The following is a 22,443-nucleotide window of genomic DNA, read 5'->3' as shown; positions in this document are numbered from 1 at the left end:
GTAGGTATTTGTGCAGCACAGAGATCTCCGAACAGGGGCGTAAAACTCCAAAAGAGGACAGGGTTACTCCAGAAGGGGATTGGGTCCACTCCAAAAGGGGGCAGAAATTCCACCCAGTTAGATAGTCTCACGTAGCCAGACCAAACTGCAAGTAGTGCACGGACTGTGAGCGTGCAGTCTTTGGCTGAGACTAGGTTTAGGGTAAGGGTTGGGATGGACTCTATATGTCTTTGCCGGCGGTTTGGTTGCCACCTGTAAAATACTGGATCGTCCCGTCAGTACTGCCGCTCCTTACACGCATACTACGCAGGGCACCAGCTCCCTAGTGGGGCACCATCTTACCCTAGGAGGGCACCAGAATTTCCACCGGCTGCCCTTACTTGTACGTTATACATAATTCAAGGACCCAAAAGCAGTTGTGGAACACAAACGATTGCTTCACACGAACACTGCGTAGGGCATCAATTTGGCCAGCGGTGGCCCTGCATCCCCCATTTAAAGATAAAATTATGTGTCCCATATTGAATCAATACAGGACACGATTTGTCACTTATTTAAGCTGGTCAGATGGCATCACGGTGAAATCGTTCCTGATCGCCAATTTAACACTGACTTATGTTGGAGAATTTGCCTATGGTGGGTTAGAGACCATCTGAAAAGTACACTCTTTGTGCTAAAATGTGCTAATGCTATGAAGGGTGTGGTAAGGGACCATCTGAAAAGTCCACAAATGGTGGTAAAAGTTTTTTCTTTATAAATGTTCAATAAGATCAAACAATGTATGAATACAGTCATAAAGACAAGTACAGGTGAAGGAAAAAAATATGTATAAACCATCCAAACTGTACATATAAAGACAAATAATCTAAAATATATATATATATATATATATATATATATGTATATATATCATATATAAAATAAAACAAAAAAAACAATTTATAAGTCATGGGTCAGGAAAGTTCTCATTTTAGCATATAAGAAAGGATATACCATTTTGATTAATAACAGATTAACTCATGTATTGCGAAAACTGTGGAGGATGTGGTTATGGGCCATGAAAAACAGAATTTTCCAATGATTTAAAATCCCATGTAAACGTGGGTTTCTTGCATTGTCGGTTTTTTTTTTAAGAAACTGATTTTTGGTAGTTATTAGTGTTTTGTTGATTTAGTGTGAGGAGTTGAGACCAAATTAATGCAACAGTGTTTATTTACTTTAATATCATCATTGTAAATTCTAAAATGTTTCATTTTCAATGTATTTCGCTTGACCAATATCTCCTATGGTGTAAAACATAATATCAATCTAAACAAATTTTTTTTTCTTCATTGAAAAGTTGCAGCTGCAACACGGGACCACTGTGAAATGTTTCTAATTAATACATTTAAAGACCTTCACATACTCCTAATTTGGCATTACCTTGTAAGATGTTTATTGGGAGAGAGGAGCCAGTGTTACATCAGTGAACAATACTAAATTGGATGTGGTTGATCCACAAAGCCTTACAAGGCAACCCATTCTATCCTACACACACACGCACAGACATAAATAAGAATCAACAAAATCAAAGATGTTTCTAAAGTCTCTGAATATTTATTATGTTAATGAACAGCAGATGATAAAACGAGATGTCAAATTAATTACAGACACACTATTTTGACAAGAGTTTAACAAAAAAAAAAAAAAACACAATTGGAGCCAATCAAAATGTCCCTCACAGTTTAAGACATGACTAGGCTTGAATGGTAACACTGCAGGAATGCATGAGGCAGAATGTAACGGCTAAATGGAAGTTATTCCTGCAAACCTATGAACACCATTGGAAGTTTCTGGAATGAAATGAGCAATAATTCTCCTGAAACATGATAAAAGGCACTTAAGGAAAAAAATAAGGGACAAACCATTTAAAAATGCAAATATGGAAATGCCAAATCACATAAATGATGGGCTGACAGACAAAATAAAATAAAATAGACGTGTTTCAAATCTTCAACCGCTCATGACCATCCTTACGAGTTCTGTAGAGGAGACACAAAAAGAAACATTAGACAATACTTCCATGTACACCATACATATAGTCCTAGGTAGTTCTTGACAGTCAAATACTGCACTTATCCAGCATTATAACAGCTCATTGTATGTGCAGTTTTTTCCCTGGAAACTTTGCAGCAGTCTGAGAATAATTTAACAGAAAGGGGAGGGAAAGAGATGGTCTAGGCCTATAAAAAGTTAGAATGCATTAGAGGTAGCATACCTCCTTATAAGGACATTGGGAGAGGAGATAAATAGCATCCTGTATATCCAAAGAGAAAGCAAGACCAGCCTTCAGCAATGTGACATGATTAGAAACAAAAACCAAACTTGGACTACAACGTCACAGTGGAGACTTTTCATCACTCTAGTGTCTACATTGTAATTTTAAGCAAAGGGGAATGGGATGACAGCTGGCTTGGGATGGCATAAGGATGACCAGTGAACTTTGTTCACACTAGTTTTAGCACCAGCACAGTATCACCATGGGAACAGTGGGAGTCAGGAGACATCTATGCACATGCAGAGATGCTACATGCAAGACTACAGCCAAGGAACGCAGCAGAGGGGAGCTCTGTAAAGAAGAATAAATAAAGAAGAATAACTTAATTAATATAAAACTGAGACGGTTTACAAGACTGTCTGTCCCCATACCCGCTTCTCAGCCAGCCATAATGTGGCGCACCAATGCTGTCAGGAGGAAAAGTGCATAGGTTAATACACTATACTTTAACTGCAATCACTCATGAACATTATGACATTCAGACACTAAAAGGAATGTTTGTACCTTCATAATTGATGCAGCCATTAGCGTCCTCGTGTCCTGCCAAAAGTGTCTCCACCTCTTCCTCTGTCATCTTCTCACCTATTGTCAAAAACAAGCACAAATACATGTCAATTCTTTCCCAAAGTAAACGTTTTAACCCATATTTTCTAAACAATGCCATTCTGGACAACTGCAGGGTTATTCTAGTTCTTTGTTTACAGTACCTTCAGGGACAATATGATGTAATGTAAAATCCAGATTCTGTGAGCTAAAAGAGCTGTCAATCTCTCAGGGATCATTGAAAAATATACACATTTTAAAGAATGTTATAGGCACATAAATAAATGGATAGTTTTTCCAAAATAAACTTCTGTTATTATTTAGTCAAATTAATGTTGGTTTAAACCAGTATGACTTATTCTTCCGTGGAGCACAAAAGAAGATGTTAGGTGGAATGTTAAGTCTTTTTTCCATACAATGAAAGTTAATGGTGAGGCTAACATTTTGCCCAAAATTTCCATTTTTGTGTTAAACACAAAAAAAAAAAAAAAAAAAAAAATCATACAGTTTTGGAACAACATAAGGATAACTAAATAAAATAAATTCAGTTCAGCTCAGATTTAATTGTATAGTGCTTTTCATAAGAAATATTGTTCCATCGCAGCTTTTAAAAGAATAGTGCCTTACAACCCACAGTGGACAAGCCAATGAAGCTGTGATTTTGTTTTTACCCAGTGTAGTAAGGACATGCCGTAGTTCAGCACCCATCACGGTTCCATTTCCCTCTTTGTCAAACACCCGCAATCCCTCAACAAAGTCCTCGAATGAACCCTGATCCTTGTTCTTAGCAATGGCCTGGAGCATGGGCAGGAACTGCTCAAAGTCCAGCATCTTCATGTTCATATCTGAGAAAAAGCACCACAGCAACAAAACATTATAATCATCACATTATTTTATTCACATCTTAACTCACTGCCAATCGGCCAGATTAGGCAGGATTCAAGCAGAATGATGTACTTATAATTTGAATCACAATAGTGCAGGATAAAAAGACTCATAGATTAAGAGAGCTGTTTTAGTGGTCGTGAGAGTATTTAGACTGATCAAACAGATGTTTTTTTGGGGGGGGGGCTGAAGAAAAGCATTGCTGCTTATTTGATCACAGGATTTTAAGAAGTTATAGAAATGGTTTTATTTTGATATAACTTGAACTACTGCGTTACATTTATACTGCTGCAATGTAAAAGGTACCTCATCACCTATGTGTAAACATGGACATCGGTCAGTAAAATGGAATGATTCAACCTTACTTAATACCAAAATGTGCCACATTACCATTTTTGTTGATATTTTAGAGTAGCACTTTACATTAATGTTCCCTATGTTTAGGGTTTATGAATATTAATTAATGACTTAAGTAATCTACAAATGCATTACAAATCATTTATATGCATTTGCAGCAAAATGCATAAAAAGGCAAATTTTTTCCAATACTTGCCAATTAGTCATCCTATTACCATACATGATAAAAATGCTTAAACACATTTATTCATATTTTAATCAAAAACATAAAATGCCTTAATTTATGATTTATGTCACAATGTAGAAAAATTTTTCTAATGTTGGCAGTGTCATTATAAATGCTTCACAGCTATCAACTTTACAATACGGTCCATAGGTAACTAATGTTGAATTAGTGTTATTGTCAATATTTAAGTCCTTTTTTTTTTTACAATCAATCTCCACATTCACTTTCACATTCTTCTTTTGTTTTTGGCAATTCACATTCTTCATGCATATCGTCACCTACTGGGCTGGGAGAAGAATTTATAGTAAAAAAGAACTTAAACATTGATCTGTTTCTCACCCACACCTATCATATCGCGTCTGAAGACATGGATTAAAACACTGGAGTTTTATGGATTACTTTTATGCTGCCTTTATGTTCTTTTTGTAGCTTTAAAATGTTGGTACCCATTCACTTGCATTGTAAGGACCTACAGAGCTGAAATATTCTTCTAAAAATCTTAATTTGTGTTCAGCAGAAAAAAGAAAAGTCATACACATCTGGGATGGCATGAGGGTGAGTAAATGATGAGAGTTTTAATTCTTTGGTGAACTATCCCTTTAAGCATTTAGAACATGTGATGTATAATGGCTCACTATTAGACAGATATTGCATGAAAGTTGGCCTTTTATGCATGTTGTTATAACCACACAAGTAAATTAATTATTAGTAATTCATAAACCCCTTTATAAACCCTTAACAAAGGTATAGTTAAGCTGTTGCAGAAGAAGGGCCTGACCATCATTACTGGGGTTGCCAAGTACTTTGAGGACTTCAGCGTTGACAGGGTTCTGCCCCAGAGCACGCATCACATCCCCACACTGATTGTACATGATCTTCCCATCACCTGTTCGGTCAAACAGGAGGAAGGCCTCCTTAAACTCTGTTATTGTGAGGAAAGAGAAAGAGAGCAAGAAAATGTGTTAACTAGTTGATGTGGAAAAATATGTATAATGAGATCTATAGGTACCAAACATTATATCGGAGCATAAAACGTCCATTGGAAATATGAGCTGATCATACAGTATAATCTTTAAAGAAATATTCCGGGTTCAATACAAGTTAAGGTCAATCGACAGCATTTGTGGCATAATGTTGATTACCACAAAAATTACTTTTGAATGGTCTCTCAAAAATCTGGATTCCAATGAGACACTTACAAAATTTCCAAAGTAAAGATTTTCAAAAAATATTTTACAACTTTACAGCTCAAATAATGCACAAATTTTAACAAAATTTTTTTTTGTCATTTAATTATAAGCCTCACATTTCTGCCTTTAAACCATCTAAAAATTGGCCCCATTCACTTCAACTGTAAATGCCTCACTGTAACCTCGAGTTTTGATTCTTTCTTTTTTTTTTCTTCAAGAAAAGGAGGACTCTCTTTTGTGGTTATCAACATTATACCACAAATGCTGTCAATTGAGCTTAACTTGTATTGAAACGGTAATATTCCTATTAGTTATGTGCAGCAAGATGCCAGCACACAGCAGAAAATGAGAATAACACTGGATGAAATTGTCACAGCTTATTGGGGTTTATCTCAAAAGCAGCAGGTATATTTTAATCTAAAATCGTGGAGGTATCTATGTAGTTTGTGTCTTGGAGAACACTATCTTAGTGGGAGTCTCCCTAGGCGGACTGCTGACGCTTCACAGTGCAGGTCACAGGAATGCAGCGCTTCCCTGTTCGTTCCCTGTTCAAACTTCACACAGACACACGCACACTGTATAAACACTGCGATTAACCATATATGGACAGAAGAGTGAACGCGGACTCCATCAACCACATTTTTCCCAAATAAACAATGGAAGATATTTCACAATGAGCTAGATATCTGGTGATGAGTGTGTGGTCTCGAAAGACCTCTAAGGAGGCAAAATGTTTGGCTATCATAGTTGCTGGGAACATGCAAAAAAAAGACCCAAAAAATGCTGCACGCGCGCCCACAAATGCTGTCTGGGTAGGCAGCTTCCTAGGTTTTGAGACACACTTTATGACCGCTATACTGGAGCGATTTGTTTTTGCTACAACCTATCAGAAAACGTAGCCAATAACTATTACGCTGCCCCCGCTCACTAAAATTGCTATTTTAAATGCATCTTGTGCATCTTTTATTTTATTTATTTTTTACAACAGGCTACATTATTACTATATTTAATTCAAATATATCTTCATATGTCTTGGTTATAAACGCAACACATTCCGTTGCAGCAGCTTCCGGTCTTCAAACAGCGCACTATGTTCATACAGAAACGTCCAGGCGAATTTAAGGCTATTCTGTATTACATTTAACATAAGAAATGGCCGCATGCGCTATCATATCATGTATATCCAGTGCCACACATTCATAATTATAATGTACAGTTGTCTGTCAGTGCAAAATGATGTGCAGGCCTTTATATTTAAAATACAGAGGAAACGCCACTGTTTGTAAAACAGGCATAAACAATGCGGCTGGGCAATGTAAAAGACAGGGGAGGTGTGTAATTCGCTATACTGTAGAATTCATATTATCATAATATTAATATAGTCAACATTTATAACTCACCACAGATCTGGTCCTCTGTGAACTCAGACTGTCCAATCCAGGATTAGGACAGAACATAGAACATAACAAAGCATTAAAACACAGAAGATGTTCCAATAAGGATATTGGACGATTGGGTTAAAAATAAATAACAGTGAGATTCGCATTTAAACTAAAACATTCAGAGCAAACCAAAACACAGATAATTCCACGTTAAACGTGTGAGATCTTAATCCACGTCTTGTTTTGACAGCAGAACAGACTAGGTGGCTTAAAAACCTTATAGGAATATGCGAGCCAGTTGTGTTCACAAAACACTAACGGTCATATTGTTAAAGCTATCGACTGTATGACTAATAGGTACTACCTGCACTGTTAGGAAAACGAGAGATGGCAACGTACTCACCATTACTGCAGTGGTTGAGGATGGAGCAGAGGGAGCGTCAGCGCGAGTGCGATGTGAATTACAGTATGAGCACGCACACACTATACATTCACAAATGACGTCATGCCAACTCGATTCAAGCAGAATCGGCCAATCAAACAGGGCGGGCGCTGGTTTCCCTCAACTGTCTTAACATACGCAGCAAAACCACGGTAAATAGGTCGACTTATCTCCGACAACGACATCTTGTGGCTAATTTAAAAACATTTATGTATCCAATTAACCGTAGAAACAACTTTTAAAAAGTCTAAATTGACGGTACAGTAGACTAATGTAATGAGAGGCGGGTTAGGAACTCTGAGAAGCACGTTAATAAAGGAGTACAGGAGATATTTTGTGGATTAAAATACAACAAAAGTAAAATACATGGGTTGGTTGATTTTAGTGATGGTAGTAATTCTACAATTGAGTTTATAGTTTTTTTGGGGAGCTGCACCTATAAAAGTGTTGCATGGTTACAAGCATGAGGTGTGACAAGAAGTAGGGTTAATAGACCTTATTCACGGTAGTGCCATCTTTGTCCGCGTAACGTACGTCTCGTTGAAGAGACTGTACATCCATCCATCACAGCCTCATTGTCATTCCCATCAAAAATCAATGACGGCGCTCCAGTGAATAAGGTCTATAAAATAGGGTTAGGTTTTAGGTTTGAAGTCCTTTTTTACTATATATTGTCCTCCCTACCCAGTAGGTGGCGATATGCACAAAGAATATGAATCGGCAAAAACAAAAGAATGTGAAAGTGTAAGATTTAAATTAAAAAAGGACTTAAATATTGATCTTGTATCTCGCCTACATCCATCATATTGCTTCTGAAGATATGGACTTTACCACTGGCATTTTATGGATTCAATTTATGCTGCCTTTATGTGCTTTTTGGACCTTAAAAGTTCTGGCCACTATTCACTTGCATTGTATGGACCTACAAAGTTGAAATATTCTTCTAAAAATCTTTGTGTTCAGTAGAAGACATAGTCATATACATCTGGGATGGCATGAGGGTGAGTAAATGATGGGAGAATTGTAATTTGGGCTGGGGGGGTAAATGGTCAGATTTTGGAATACTTGTTAAATCTGAAGAACTTCATGTACCTCAGTGATGGAGGGTGTACCAGGGTTGATGTACTGTAGCTTTTGGGTTGGAGCAACATAACCCAAGTAAAGATCCAGTGTCAAGTCATATTATAACACTGATGATAATTGGTAGTCTGATATTTCACTTGGAACAGAGGGGTTTCTCCTTGAGTTAATGAGAGAAAAGCTGTATATGTCATACTGTATAGGATCACTTTACAGTCTCACAGTTGACCACAAAAAAATAAAAATAAATCCAGACATATTTTAGGAATACAGGAAATGTCAGTGTTAATTATTCAAATAGATGGTTGGCACTAAAGTGATGAAATGGATATAGCTGATCAGAATTTTGTCCAAGTGGCCACCTATCCCCTCTTGATTCTCAGCCAACTGTAATATAATGGTGCTAATAAACATCTCAGGTCAAAGTTGGTTGGGGCAGATTTAACAAAAAATACTTTGTATGATTTCCCTACTGTCTGACTCCAAACAAACTGTTATTGAGATTTTCACATTCTTCTCAGGCTCCATTAGATGGCACTAAAGCCTTTGTGACAAACAAGGATTTGACTCGGGATAGAACTTTTCCCCTCTTCAGTAAAAAGTACATATTCTATTCTGTACCATGGCAATAATTAATGAAATTAAGAAAAGTTCAAAGGAATCTACAAAATTCCTTCATTGTATATTAAATTAATAAAACCACAATTAATTTTGTGACACTTACCTTTTCTCAATTCTAATTTCTTTCTACAACAAATCTACACCCTTGAAGTTGAAATGTCATAGTATTGTAGTTAGTCAAATTAATAACAACTTCTGTGATATCTTGTATGTCAAATCATAAAATGTTTATTTATTGTTGTGGCACAGTCCCAAGTTCAAATTCACCTGTTTGAGGCAGTGTTTTGTTTTATAGCAGTAACATCTCACCATCGCAACTGCAAACACTAAATTACCAATTGACCACTATGGATTTAATTCCCAAAACATAACTTCTGGCACAAACCCCAACTGGGTACTTAATTTCATGGGCAACTGACAATGACAGAATTTATAGATAACATATTGATTTAGTTAATTAATTTAATAAATCTAGTTCAACAATTTTACAAATAGTTAATCTCACTCTGCCTCCTGACTGGTGCTTTCTCCACACTGGAAGCGTACAAAATCTAGCACATGTGCATCCTGTAGAGTCAGGTACTGTCCCACGGTATATTTGGGATCTGGAAGGAAGGTCTGGGGCAAAAGTCTTGTCTCAGATTCACCACATGGTATATCGTCCATATTGCCAAGAGTAACCGGTGCTTCACCCACTATATGTTGCCCGAGCTTCCTTCCAAAAGTTTCTGTCCCTTCCTTAGGTCCACCTTGAAACACAACTAGTGCTCCATAGCGCCCCATCTCCATGCCAACCTGCCCAGGTACCGCCCCATGAACATATGTGCCAATGTGCCAATCAGAGGGCACGCTAAGTGATACAGCCCGCCTCATGCCAATGTTTTCACCCAATCGCCCTGAAGGGGTGAAAAAAAAAAGAAAAAGAGAGAGGATTTTCAAATAATGAGGATTCATTATGTTACAGAGGATTCAGAGAGAAGGCAAAAGACAGGGTGTGTAGGAAATGTTCACATGTTGTGTAACTCATGAAATCAAAATGTAAACACATGTAAATATATCGTTTCAAGTACAATGCAATAACATACCTGTTTGTTTAACCTGATTCAGGTAACTTTTGATCTTTGGGAAATAACTGGCACAGCCATAAGTTTTAACTGCTACCAGATCGGTGTCTGGAGCCCATGGCTTTAAGGAATAGTTCACCCAATAGTTTTTTACTACAAATTCTCCCTGCCCAGTAGGTGGCAATATGGACAAAGACTGTGAATCGCCAAAAATAAAAGAGATTTATAGTAAAAAAGGTCTTAAATATTGATCTGTTTCACACCCACAACTATCATATCGCTTCTGAAGATATGGATTTAACCACTGGATATGAATTACTTTTAAGCTGCAATTATGTCCTTTTAAGGGCTTCAAAGTTCTGATCACTATTCACTTGCATTGTATGGAACTACAAAATGGAGATATTTTTTCTAAAAATCTTCATGTGTGTTCAGCAGAGAAAGAAAGCCATACACATCTGTGAGTAAATTATGAGAGAATTTTCATTTTTGGGTGAACTTTCCCTTTAACAGCATCCTTACTAGATACTGATCACCATGCAGTGGCTCAGACATACTCCAATAAATGAAAAGTTTTGAATTAAAACTTTATTTTCACTAGCTTTTAAATTTACCTTAAAATAAGGGTTATGCTGTGAATTTGCCCTGCTACTTATGCTTTACTTTTATTATACTGTCTTGTCTCTGATACCACTGTACAGCGCTTTGGTCAACCATGGTTGTTTTTAAATGTGCTACAACATTTTTTGATTTGATTTGATAAGAATCACAGATAAACTAGGTTTTAGAAGGCTATGTACAAGGTAATGTAATGAACAGAGTTGCCACATCAGTGAATTTCCATTACATTTCCATGCCACATCAAGATGTTTGTGATTATCAGTCAAATAAGGATTTTTAAAAATGCCTCAAATTCAAATCATTCATACTGATTTGGGAACAAGCTGTGAACTGCTTTTAAAGAAAGATTCACTCACAAATTAAACATCACAATGGCTTGCTAGTAATTCTTCTTCTAAAAGGAATCCTGAATGTAAAAAGGGAAATGTATTCACACAATGTACACTACGGTTCATTCTCACCTATAGTCAAGGCTATCTGATCTCCCAGTGTGGGTCCCTCAGGCATCCGAAGCTTAGTTAGATCCTCAGAAGACAACACACTCTGAAATAGAGAGCAGATTCAATGATTATAAAGGGTGTCGAGGAAATGCAATTATTTCTGGCAATGCAAATGAAGGGATGAGCATGTACCTTAACATTGCCGGACTGTCCTTTGCTGTTGTGATGAGCCATTATGGAAAAAGCAACATCCTTCACCAACTGCTGAAACTTGTCATTCCTGGCCACAAAATCAGTCTCACAGTTCACCTTGAACAAATGCCAAGTACATTTGAGTTCATATTGCATAAGCAAAGAAATTCCTTGTTTGGTTAGTGCATTAAAACATGTCTAATAATGTTTGCACGTGTACCTCAACCATGACAGCAGCTTTGTCAACCATCATGACACCAACCAGTCCTTCCTTGGCTTTCCGACCTTCCAGTCGGCTTGCTTTGCTCCAGCCCTCTTTTTGCGCTTGTTCGTTCAGCCAGCTTTCTGCCTGCAAACAATAGGACACATCTTATGATATTCACCCCCCATCTATTACCAACCACATGTAAAGACTTGAGTTTGCACGCTCTTAGAAACACTGCGCCACACCTGTGTAATGTCGTTGTTGAATTTCTCCAATGCCTTTTTGCAGTTGATGAAAGTGTAGCCCGTAGATTTGCGTAATTTGAGGAGAAGTGATTTGTCTGCCGCTAAACTCGGGCAGCTTGTGTAAAGAGACTGAACATGCTGCGCGAGACATCCCTGAAAATGACATTACGACATGACATTATATAACCGTACGAACACTGTTTACAGTCTACACAATCTGTCATCTATAACTATTTTCTCCAGTAAGCCATTTTTTTTTTACATAACAATCTGTCAAATCGTTATAGCCCGGCATGCAAATAGCATCGAAACCTCTGATGTTCAACTTGGCGAACACCTAAAAGTTGGATTGCGAGGTATAACCAAATGCTAAGTGCCCACCTTGCCTAGCTCAGTTCTGACAGACCTAAATAAAGAATATAAAGCCATTTCTATATATCTTCCTCAGGACAATCGTGGCCTTCTCTTTTGCCAGTAACTGGAATGTCATTGAACACGCTTTGTACAGAGAGAGAGAAAGGTCATACATAAAAGTATTAACGCAAGTGTTCCATGCAGTGCCATCTAGTGCTCAGGAGTTGACAATACCATTTACAATATCTACAATACAGCTGACTGAAGGGAATATAAAGAATACAAAAAATAAAATGTCATATAAATATAACTAAGCATGTGAATTTGTATTATAATATTTAAAATAGGATTAATAATTATAATAATTATAATGAATTAATGCATAATATAATATTGGTAGTATTATTATTATTAATTATTATTATTACTGACTGTAGTTATTATCATATTTATATCAATACAATAATAATAACAATAATAATAATATTATTGATGTTGTGATTAATTGCATTTATTTATTATTGTATTAATAACATTAACAACAATACTATTTGTTTTCATTTAAATATATAATAATGATAAACATAATAAAGGATCCTAATGAATTCTCTAAGAATCAAAAAAGATCTTACAGCGTAAAGTGACATTTTTATTCTTATTTCGTTTAAATTTAATTTAATTTTTATTGTATTGATGTTATTTCTTGCTACTGGCCAGTTAAAGGAAATCACAGGGACACCCACATAGACTCAATAGATATTGAAGAAGGCTCAGCAGAGGTTGTACTCCCTTCACCAGCTGAGAAAGTTCCACCTGCCACAAGAGCTGTTGACACAGTTTTGCTCGGCCGTCATTGAGTCTGTCCTGTGTACATCTATAACTGTCTGGTTTGGTTCAGCCACCAAATCAGACACAAAGGACTATTGTGGCCCCTTGCCCACCCTCCAAGACCTGTATGTCTCTAGAGTGAGGAAATGTGCAGGTAGAATCACTCTGGACCCCACACACCCTGCCCACTCCCTCTTTGAACTGTTGCCTTCTGGCTGGCGCTACAGAGCACTGGCACAAGAACAGTTTTAACCTCTGGCCATTTTCCTCATGAACAATTAAACTGCCTCAGGACTCCCCCATAGTGCAATTATGTAAATACATATCTCATGATAGCTTCAACTAGTGATGTTGCTTCAACCTTACTTTTGAAACTGGAAGAACGAAATGGCTCATTAAAATGAAAAGAATAACCACTTTACCCTTTACGATAAACAACGTTGTTTGTGTTTCAGCAGAAGAAAGAATGTTATACACATCTGGGATGGCAATGGGGTGAGTAAATAATGAGAGAATTTTCATTTTTGGGTGAGCTATCCCTTAAAAAAAAATGCCTTTTTATGTTCAACATTGGTGTTTTTATGCCATTTTTGTGTAAAACTCAAATATTGTCAACTTTTTAAGTTGTGTTATTTTGGAATCCTATAAGATAATTTCCATTAGGATGATTTAAGAATGGTTCCAAAATGAATATGGCAAGAACAACTTTACAAACAATGGACATTCTGAATGCTAAACTGTCAAACTGGCTTACAACAGACCAGAGCACAAACTAAGCTGACAAAGCTAAACAACTGTCACATCTCTGAGCATGTGACAGCTCTGTGCACCAGCCTGAAGTTGAAAGGCTTTGACAAAATTATCTTGATTGTGGTGTGAATGGAGCCACCTGGACTGTTTGCACCCACACCATGTTATGGAAACATACCGGGGATCACTTTCTTGCCAAGAACCCTTGCCAAATGGAAGTAAAGCATGATTTCAAGAAAGTATAGAAATATTACATTGCATACTACAGTATATTCTATATATGCCATATTATAATGCTGTATCACATCTGTTTTCACCAGGTGTCTACCGTTCCTGGAACTTGAAACTTAACATCTCAGATTTTCTCACAGATTGTGTGAAACCGACCAAAGAAACGTACTAAATGCGTCAAACTAAGAGGAACAGAGACTGGTTGATTTTATTATTTTAACAACTTCCTCTCCTTCACCACTCTCCTTTTTTGCTCATTGTGAAACTGAGTCACCTAGTTTTTTATTGTCAAATATTGGGAGTTTTCATTGTGACTGGATGCTTTGGTGCATGGGAGGAGTTCTTACGAATTTATTGATACGAGCAGGTATAAAAAAACGAACTTGGTCTAAATCTGCAGCTTGTGCATCTGAATCATCAAAAATCCATGATGAAGATCATCCTCATTCTCTCTCTCATCATCTCCCTGATCTCTCAGGGCTACAGCGGTAAGTTCAGGAGTTGTATGAGACTACATTCTTACATTTCTTAAGGGATTATTCACCCAAAAATTATAATTCTGTCAACATTCACCTTTAAATTGTTCCAAACACGTATGAATTTCTTTCAAAAGAGGTGTTAGGCAGAATATTAGAACTGACAGCCTCAGTCACCATTCACTTTCATTGCACACTTTTTTACATACAATGAAAGTGAATGGTGACTGAGGCTGTCAATCCCTAAAAGTCTACCAAACATCACCTTGTCTTTCGTGGAATAAAGAAATACATACAGGTGTAGAATAACATGAGTGTGAGTAAATGCTGACAGTATTTAAATTTTTTGTGATCTGGCTCTTTAATTGAAAAGGAATATGATAAATGTTTATGTATGTTTTTGTATATCAATGCATTTATCCCGATGCATAATGTTTTTTCCTCTCCCTCACTGACTCTTTCTCAGATTCTCGGGAGAGTTATTGTCACTGTGGATAAGTGTGATTCTTAATTTTATTTTACTATTGCTTTTAAAATTGTCACCTCAATTGACTCACTTGACTCACAAAATCTAATTTATTTTTAAAGGAATAGTCCTGTCATCAATTACACACCCTCAAGTTGTTTCAAACCCCTATGACTTTTTTTCATGAAACACAAAAGGAGACGTTAGTCAGAATGACAGCCTCAGTCATCATTAAATTATATGGAAATCACTTTTCATTTTAGGGTGAAAAATTGCAATGAAATAGAATAGTGACTGAGACTGTCAGATTTTTTTTTATGAGGGGGTGGGGGCCAATCCCTTTATGCTGTGCCTTCTGGCAAATTGTTTTATATCCTTGTCAGTTCAGACTAATACAACCACTAATTCTAGTATAAATAATTTGATGTGGACTTAATAAAGTGTCTTGGCATATTAGAGCTATTTCCTCACATGAAGTGTAGCCCAAAGAGCAGTCAAATAAACAACTCAAGTAATGCCTTAGCTGTTTTTAGCATATGTTTAGTCTCCTTCAAGGGTCATTGTCCTGTAAAGGAAGATATGGAAAGCTCTACAATGCCTTAAACGGCTGCCACTGTGACTTGCAATGCCAGCAGTATGAGGACTGCTGTAATGACTATAAAAAGCATTGTGGTTGTTGAGGTGAGCTTAAGATCCATCATTTTATGTAACATTAATATGTTATATATAGCATATACTGTATGCAGTGTGTCATCAAATTCTAATAAAACTAATCTGAGATGGTAAGACAAGAAAACAAAAATGGAAACTTACGGTGTCCCAGGAAGGGACAGGTTTGTGTCACATAATTTTGTCATGGACACGTCATATTTGATGATATGTCGTGGCCACTCGCCGTTGCAGCCGCTGGGGACGTGAGGGACACGTCCCCCGCACTTTTCCAAGCTAAACCCATAACGAGTCCAATAGGTGGATTTGTATACACTATTCTTTGTGTTTTGTTACTTTGGGCTGATTGAGCGACTATCCAGTCAATCACATGTGAGTTTCATGATCCGTAACAACTCTTATGTAACGGGCATCAGTCAGACAGTCTAATAAACGTGGCTCTATTCATTTCTATAAAGTTGCTTTCAACAATGCTCATTTATCCATATTTTGTATCTGCATTGATGTTGATCTAAATGAATAATCTAGAGATGAGGAACACACAAATGAGAGATATTTATCGGCATAACGTTCTTGACTGGCATCATTAAGAGAAATGCACTACAGAAAAAAACAAAGGACAATCCTTCTTTTAAGCACACATTGTAAGAGTAGCTTATATCAGCGCATGAGTCTTCATTAAGTTATGCTTTTTACATTATGTTTGAGAGGTAAGATGAGGTACGAAGTATTATTATACTACCCTTTTGGCTACTGGAAATTGCCCTATCAGTTGCAAGGTGTTATGGTATAGTATTATGTCATGGGAACGACAAAAGGATAGTGTTTCCTCAACATAATATCTAGTGGCCACAACATATTAACACGTTCCCACGAGTTAATATGACGTGGACATGACAAAACTAAGTGAACTGAACCCGTCCTTTTCAGGGCACCATAGAAACTGGACTGAGTTTTGGAGTTTAACAAAAATAGGTGTAACTTTTCAAAAGATAGGCCTACTCCTTGTTCATTTAGACAAAATGGCACAAACAAATTACAAATCAAACAAATAATTTTGCAATGTACTGCAAACTGTGAACAAACACTGACAGTAATGTGTTCATATATAGGCTATACACAAATCTCTCACACACGTAATGCACAAGGCCTGTTGTGTCACATGGGACAAATCAGTCTTTTATAGCAGGTCTAAATATAGCAGTTTGTTCTTAATATTAAGGGTTTATCTGTTACCAATCACCATGACCATGAAGTGACCCTGAGTCCTGATAGAGATAAGGAGCTCTGCTGTGTCCACCTGTCGAGTTTCACACACCTTTTTATGCATCTCAGAGTTACTCAGAAAACTCTGTGTTGTGGTTTCTATAGTATGATCAAAGGGAATTTGTATTGAAGGACTCAATTACATTCAGAAAAAAGAACATGTGAATCTTTTTATAAAACATGCTTACTTACTTAATCACACTTGTGGCTGTCAACAGTACAAATATGCACTAATTCCAGCATTGTTTGCAAGGCTTGGACATACAATGACAAAAACAATGCAAACAATATCCTCAAATCCAGTAAGATTTACCGTCATAGATCTGATTACAAATATTTTCAGACTCTAAATTGACATTGCATTAAGTCGTGATTAAGAAACGTTTTTACCATTAATCATTGAAATGTTACATTTTTAAATGATATGTAGCATGACATAAACTAAAATAAGAGGGCATGCATTTTCAATTCTGAAAACTCTTTCTCCCTTACTTCTTTCTTTAATTTAATCTATTCCATTCTTTCTCTCCTTCAGACTCTGTCAATGTTATTTTTCTCTAAATGCACTAATTCATTCTTTACTGTCTTGGTTTTTCTCACGTCCTTAGGATCAGCCAGAGTTACTGATGATGAGATAAAGTCTCTGTCTGAGACACTATTCAGGTTGGACTCTAATAGTGCCACAGACTCAGAGCTGGTTGTTGACACTCAGGCACTGATCTCTTCCTCTGAGACAAGCTCTAAGAATGACCTCTCATCACGCCCGTAAGACACACATTCTACACATGTACTCACACATAAGCACAGACAACTATATGCACACATGAATGTACACATGCAATGGCCCCAAAAAGAATTTGGAAACGCAATGCATACTGAAAAATGTATTTGTGTCATTGCATTAGTAACAAAATAGTAAACCAAGTGACATCTAACAAATTATGCTAGCACTTTTCTCATTACTCACTAACTGAAAATGTTCAGTTACTTTTAACCAACTGGTGGTCGTTTAAGTGGTTATATGAAGTTAGTTCCCCTAAAGATAAAACAGGTGTCCTTTATTTTAAACCAAATTATATATATATATATATATATATATATATATATATATATATATATATATATATATATATATATATATATATATATCTTTTAATATCTAACAAATATTTGGGATACCGATATAACATTGGTTCCCTGTAATGAAGGAACAAGACGCTGCGCTAGTAGCTGATGCTGTGGGAGCTCTTCCTAAGGGCTGTGACTTGGAAACCCTATACCATTTGCCAATTTGATTGGCTGGTGATGCTTGGTGCTCCGCTCTATACATACATCATCGCAGGGATGTAAACTGGAGCACAGCGCCGAACCATCAGGATTTTCTGACAGGAAGGAAAATAGCACATCTATCATCCCCGTGCAGTTAAAATGCAGTAGTGCGGCACAGCTACGTCTCGTTCCGAGACGTCCCCTTTCAAGTCGGTAACTTTGATGCTATGGCAGTAGCTGACGCTGTGGGAGATGCATACATAACACCTTGCAACTGATAGGGCAATTTCCAGTAGCCAAAAGGGTAGTAAAAAGGCATCACTATAACCACCCCTTTGTATTAAAAATAGGAAGGAAAGTGGAGGAACAGCAAACCATACATCCAGTGTCTCAGCACATCTTCCCACTTAGTGGGAAGGAGGGAAGCAGGGCAGTTGCCTGGCCAAGGGATTTGTTACAATGACACTAGCAAATAGTCAGCACTCTTTGTCCAATTGACCATGAGGCCCAACTGTTCCAAATGTGCGAGCAACAGATCCATGTGCTAGCATACCTGTGCCTCTGATTGACCTAGCAGCAACTCAATTTGTGAATGTGTGTGGAGCCAGAGACAACTCGAAGGAATGTAGTCCTCTTGTGAAATCATAAGTGAAATCTCAAGACCGGTCTGTGTCAAGGGGCAATCTGCACATGAAAGTATGCATCTTTCAGGTCGATTGTTCCAAACCAGTCCAGAGGGTGGACATGAGACAGGATTTGTCTCTGAGTCACCATCTTGAATGGAGACCTCCTGAGGGTTGCAACCCACTGCTCTTTTTGGTATTTAGAAAATAACAGCCATAAAAGCCTTTCTGTTCTTTGCCTATCAGTACGCTCTCTCTCGCACCTTTGGTGATACCACACCCAGCTGGAGACCCCCGGAAGACCATGCCACCCATCAAAGTAGCGGGTAAGAGAACACAGAGGCTGGTATGAGAACACTAGGTTATGAGTATTCCAAATAACAGTTTGCCTATTTTTGTGAGTATGATTGTGCCTTGAATATATGAGTATATTTGTGTCACAACTTTATTTGGTCATGTTGTGGGGCATGGTGTTCTGGGCCATCTTCTGGTCCATGGACTGGTCTAGATTTCCACACCAGTACAGAAGAGGAGGGGAAAAGGTGGGCTACTACTGTCTGTTCAACTGTGGGAATCCATGTATAGCCTCTAAGCTTGGCATGATCCAGAGATATGAAGGCAGCTGCACCAGAGACATGAGTTTGTGCAGAGTACGGCGAGTGCCGTGTCTTCACCAGCTGGTCCTGAAACTCGGGAAAGAACGGCACCAGATGTCATACTACTTGATTAGACCAGTCGAGAGATATGGGCCACTCGAGCTGAAATTTCTCGTAAGGCATAGGTCATAATGGGCAGATTGAATGAGTGAAAATGCTACGTATAGCGGTACACAAGGCTTGTGCTGGTAACAAACCTCTTAAAAATCTCCCATCCTCGCCCTCCACCTTCATGTGGTGCCTTGGGAGGGACAGAAGTAGTGATGTGGGAGGGGGACTGAATTCAACTTTCTCAATGAGTGTAGCGTCCTAAGCTTCATGTGTTCACAGTGAACACAGACACCATGAGTACCACTTCAACTCCAGCTTATACTGTATGCTCGCAATGACAAGCCAGGCATCACCAGGCAATCAAATTGGTACTGAGATAGTATAGGTTTTAAAGGTCACTGCCTCTGGGAGGTGCTCTCACAGCGTCAGTTACTGACGCAGCACCAAAGATACCGACTTGAAAGGAAATGTCTTTTTGTGAGATGTTTTGCTTAAAAAGTGGGCTTGTGGTAACTTAACCCTTGTACGACCTCCGGGACATTTTCGATCATTTTGACTGTATTAATGTCAACTGCATACATTTTGACAAAGGTGTGTATTTTTGAGGGAATTTTGATATTTCAACTTCATTTCCTAAAATACATCTATAATACACTGTGTACACACAATGGTTACACTCAGGATCTTCAGGACAAAAATGTCCCCATTAAAACTGCAATATTTGATCCCAGTGCCATTAAAGCATAAAATCATGAATTCTATGATATTATGCTTTCATTCCTGAGCCCTGGCTTCACATTTTTTTTTTTATAAATATTCCTCCAGATGGAACAATTTTTATCACGCTTTTTTCCTATTTTCTGTGCTGTGTTATAGACCAATTTAATAAATTATGCAGCTAAAATTGTGTGGGTGTGTTGGTATGGATGTCAGAGTGTGTTTTGTATTTGTGTATTGAGAAATGTGTGTGTGTGTGTGTGTGTGTGTGTGTGTGCAGCAACAGTGCATTATGTAAACAAACTGGCATTTAAAGGGTTAAAATCCTGAAAATGAATGAATATTTGGTAGTTATGATCATGACTGATGTTGGTTAAAAAACTTAACTCATTAAAAGTGGAAAATAATATTAAAAAATAATATAATGAATTTTTGACGTGGACATTTTTGTCCTCGAAGGAGCTCAAAATAACTTTTTTTTTTATTGATGCACAAGGGTTAAATGAAAAGAAATACCACTTGGTTAGATATTTATTGTCTACTGCAGTGCATTTCCAACATTGTGACCTAAGTGTCCACATACATACACTAGAATGTGATGGTATATGCATTATAATCCTCTTTCTCTTTCTCTAGATTGTTCAAGCACGTGAGTGAGGATACTTTGTTTTCCAAGCCCACGTATAAAGCTCTCTTGAATCTACTAGACAACTATAGAAGAGTGACAGGAGATATTGAGGATGTCCCCCCTCAGGAGGAGCAGGAACAGGACATTTTCCTCAAAGAGACCATGCTAAACACTGAGCTGGGCAGGGAGCTCTACAATTTCTTGAACTCTAAAGGTACTACCTACCTGTAAAAACCCTACTTCAGCACAAAATTTAAATTATGCTATTACAATAATGCAAAACATAACACATATATTTTAGAAGAAAAAAATGCTGAAATTCCTTGACCAGAACAATTTGGAACAATATAGTTGGATTTAGAAATGGACAAATTTGCTATGTGTGCTGCTGTATGTTCAAACGCAAATAGATACTAAAAAGTAACTTTCGTTTTTTTGCAATAAGACACAATTTTGTTGTTTTTGTTGCTGTCAAATGAAAATTTAGTAATTATTACCCTCAAGTCCAATCCAGTTGCTTCGTGTTTGTTGTTATGGGACAGGTGTGTACTCATCACAGGAGGAGTTTATCCAGGATCTCAAGATGATGTGGTTCGGCCTTTACACTCGATCTAATGACAAGCTGGACTCCAGCGGGTTTGAGCACATCTTTGTAGGTCAGTCTGTGTGAGATCATAAGAGAGGCTGTGAGAGTGCATTATTTTTTTTGACACAGTGTGTGTGTGTTGTCTTCTGTCTTTCTTATGCTTCTCTGAGAACAGGGGAAATAAAGGGTGGTAAGGTGTCTGGCTTCCACAACTGGCTGCAGTTCTATCTGAATGAGAAACAAGGACTATTGAATTACTACAGCCATAGTTTCAATGGCCCTGTGAGTATTTCATCTGTTAAACTTACTAGTCACTGTTGCAACATTCATATGTAACCAACCTGTAGGGTGATTGCATACATATTGAGGACACATGAATCAGTTTGGATGTTCTAATTTTATACAGTAAGATTTGGTCTACTAAATACAAAATGTTCACCTCTCACTCAGTGGACTACATATCCTGATATATTGGGAATGCAGTTCAATTGGGATGGGTATTTTAAGGAGGTTGGCTCTTCCTTTATTGGCGCTAGTCCTGAATTTGATCTGGCAGTCTACAGTCTCTGCTACATCACTCGCCCTGGCAAGATGTGAGTTGTACTTTTTAGCTTCACTTTATTCTATTCATTTTAAATTCTATCCATCCATCCTATTAAATAAAACTGTTGTTTACATCAGTACATATATCAGTTAATATGACCATGTATGAGTTCATACACCCATTCATAGTGAACCTTAAATGCTTGTCTGTATTCTCAGGTGTTATCTGAGTTTGGGAGGAAAGACCCAGGGCATTCAGACCTACACCTGGGATAATAGCAGCTATGGGGACGGAAAGAAGTACATTGGCTCTGCCTACCCTGCCACACCCTGATGCCATGTTATCTGAATATCAATATCAGCAGATCCACGGCTAATAAACCAATATTTTAATGTTCCTCCATTTGTCTTTGTTATTTTAAGTTGACACACTCTCACTAAAGTTTATGATAAGGTAAACGTTCTTTCACATTTTTAAACAGTAGATTGAGAAACAGATTGTCCAATTGATAAGCCAAGA

General features: G+C 37.5%; 3 protein-coding genes across 4 annotated transcripts; 1 reads left to right on the top strand and 2 right to left on the bottom strand.

Annotated features, from left to right (window-relative positions):
- Window positions 1-1,561: 1,561 nt before the first annotated feature.
- Window positions 1,562-7,468, bottom strand: myl6 (myosin, light chain 6, alkali, smooth muscle and non-muscle). Of its 2 annotated transcripts, XM_052130371.1 has the most exons (7): window positions 7,304-7,465; window positions 6,919-6,946; window positions 5,107-5,250; window positions 3,532-3,705; window positions 2,822-2,899; window positions 2,689-2,724; window positions 1,562-2,021 (listed from the first exon to the last, which is right to left on the bottom strand). In XM_052130371.1, the coding sequence occupies exons 1-6, from the start codon at window positions 7,304-7,306 to the stop codon at window positions 2,696-2,698; spliced, it is 456 nt and encodes a 151-aa protein (XP_051986331.1). In that variant the 5' UTR covers window positions 7,307-7,465; the 3' UTR covers window positions 1,562-2,021; window positions 2,689-2,695. The 2 variants fall into 2 exon arrangements, with proteins under 2 accessions (XP_051986331.1, XP_051986332.1); XM_052130372.1 differs by lacking the exon at window positions 2,689-2,724 and having other exon boundaries at window positions 7,304-7,468.
- A 1,789-nt stretch (window positions 7,469-9,257) lies between these two features.
- On the bottom strand, window positions 9,258-12,330 carry tsfm (Ts translation elongation factor, mitochondrial). Its single transcript, XM_052130807.1, has 6 exons — window positions 12,192-12,330; window positions 11,811-11,963; window positions 11,581-11,709; window positions 11,361-11,477; window positions 11,190-11,271; window positions 9,258-9,939 (listed from the first exon to the last, which is right to left on the bottom strand). Exons 1-6 carry the CDS (start codon window positions 12,237-12,239, stop codon window positions 9,545-9,547), a joined length of 924 nt encoding a protein of 307 aa, XP_051986767.1. The 5' UTR covers window positions 12,240-12,330; the 3' UTR covers window positions 9,258-9,544.
- A 1,963-nt stretch (window positions 12,331-14,293) lies between these two features.
- Window positions 14,294-22,321, top strand: endou (endonuclease, polyU-specific). The gene is made up of 7 exons (XM_052130928.1): window positions 14,294-14,461; window positions 17,459-17,615; window positions 20,803-21,008; window positions 21,337-21,450; window positions 21,556-21,662; window positions 21,831-21,973; window positions 22,143-22,321. Exons 1-7 carry the CDS (start codon window positions 14,401-14,403, stop codon window positions 22,255-22,257), a joined length of 903 nt encoding a protein of 300 aa, XP_051986888.1. The 5' UTR covers window positions 14,294-14,400; the 3' UTR covers window positions 22,258-22,321.
- Window positions 22,322-22,443: the final 122 nt, after the last annotated feature.

This window comes from Xyrauchen texanus, chromosome 7, assembly GCF_025860055.1.
Source record: "Xyrauchen texanus isolate HMW12.3.18 chromosome 7, RBS_HiC_50CHRs, whole genome shotgun sequence".
Taxonomy (NCBI): Eukaryota; Metazoa; Chordata; class Actinopteri; order Cypriniformes; family Catostomidae; genus Xyrauchen; species Xyrauchen texanus.
Note: the sequence above shows the minus strand (reverse complement) of the source record. Positions and strands in the feature narration are given on the sequence as shown.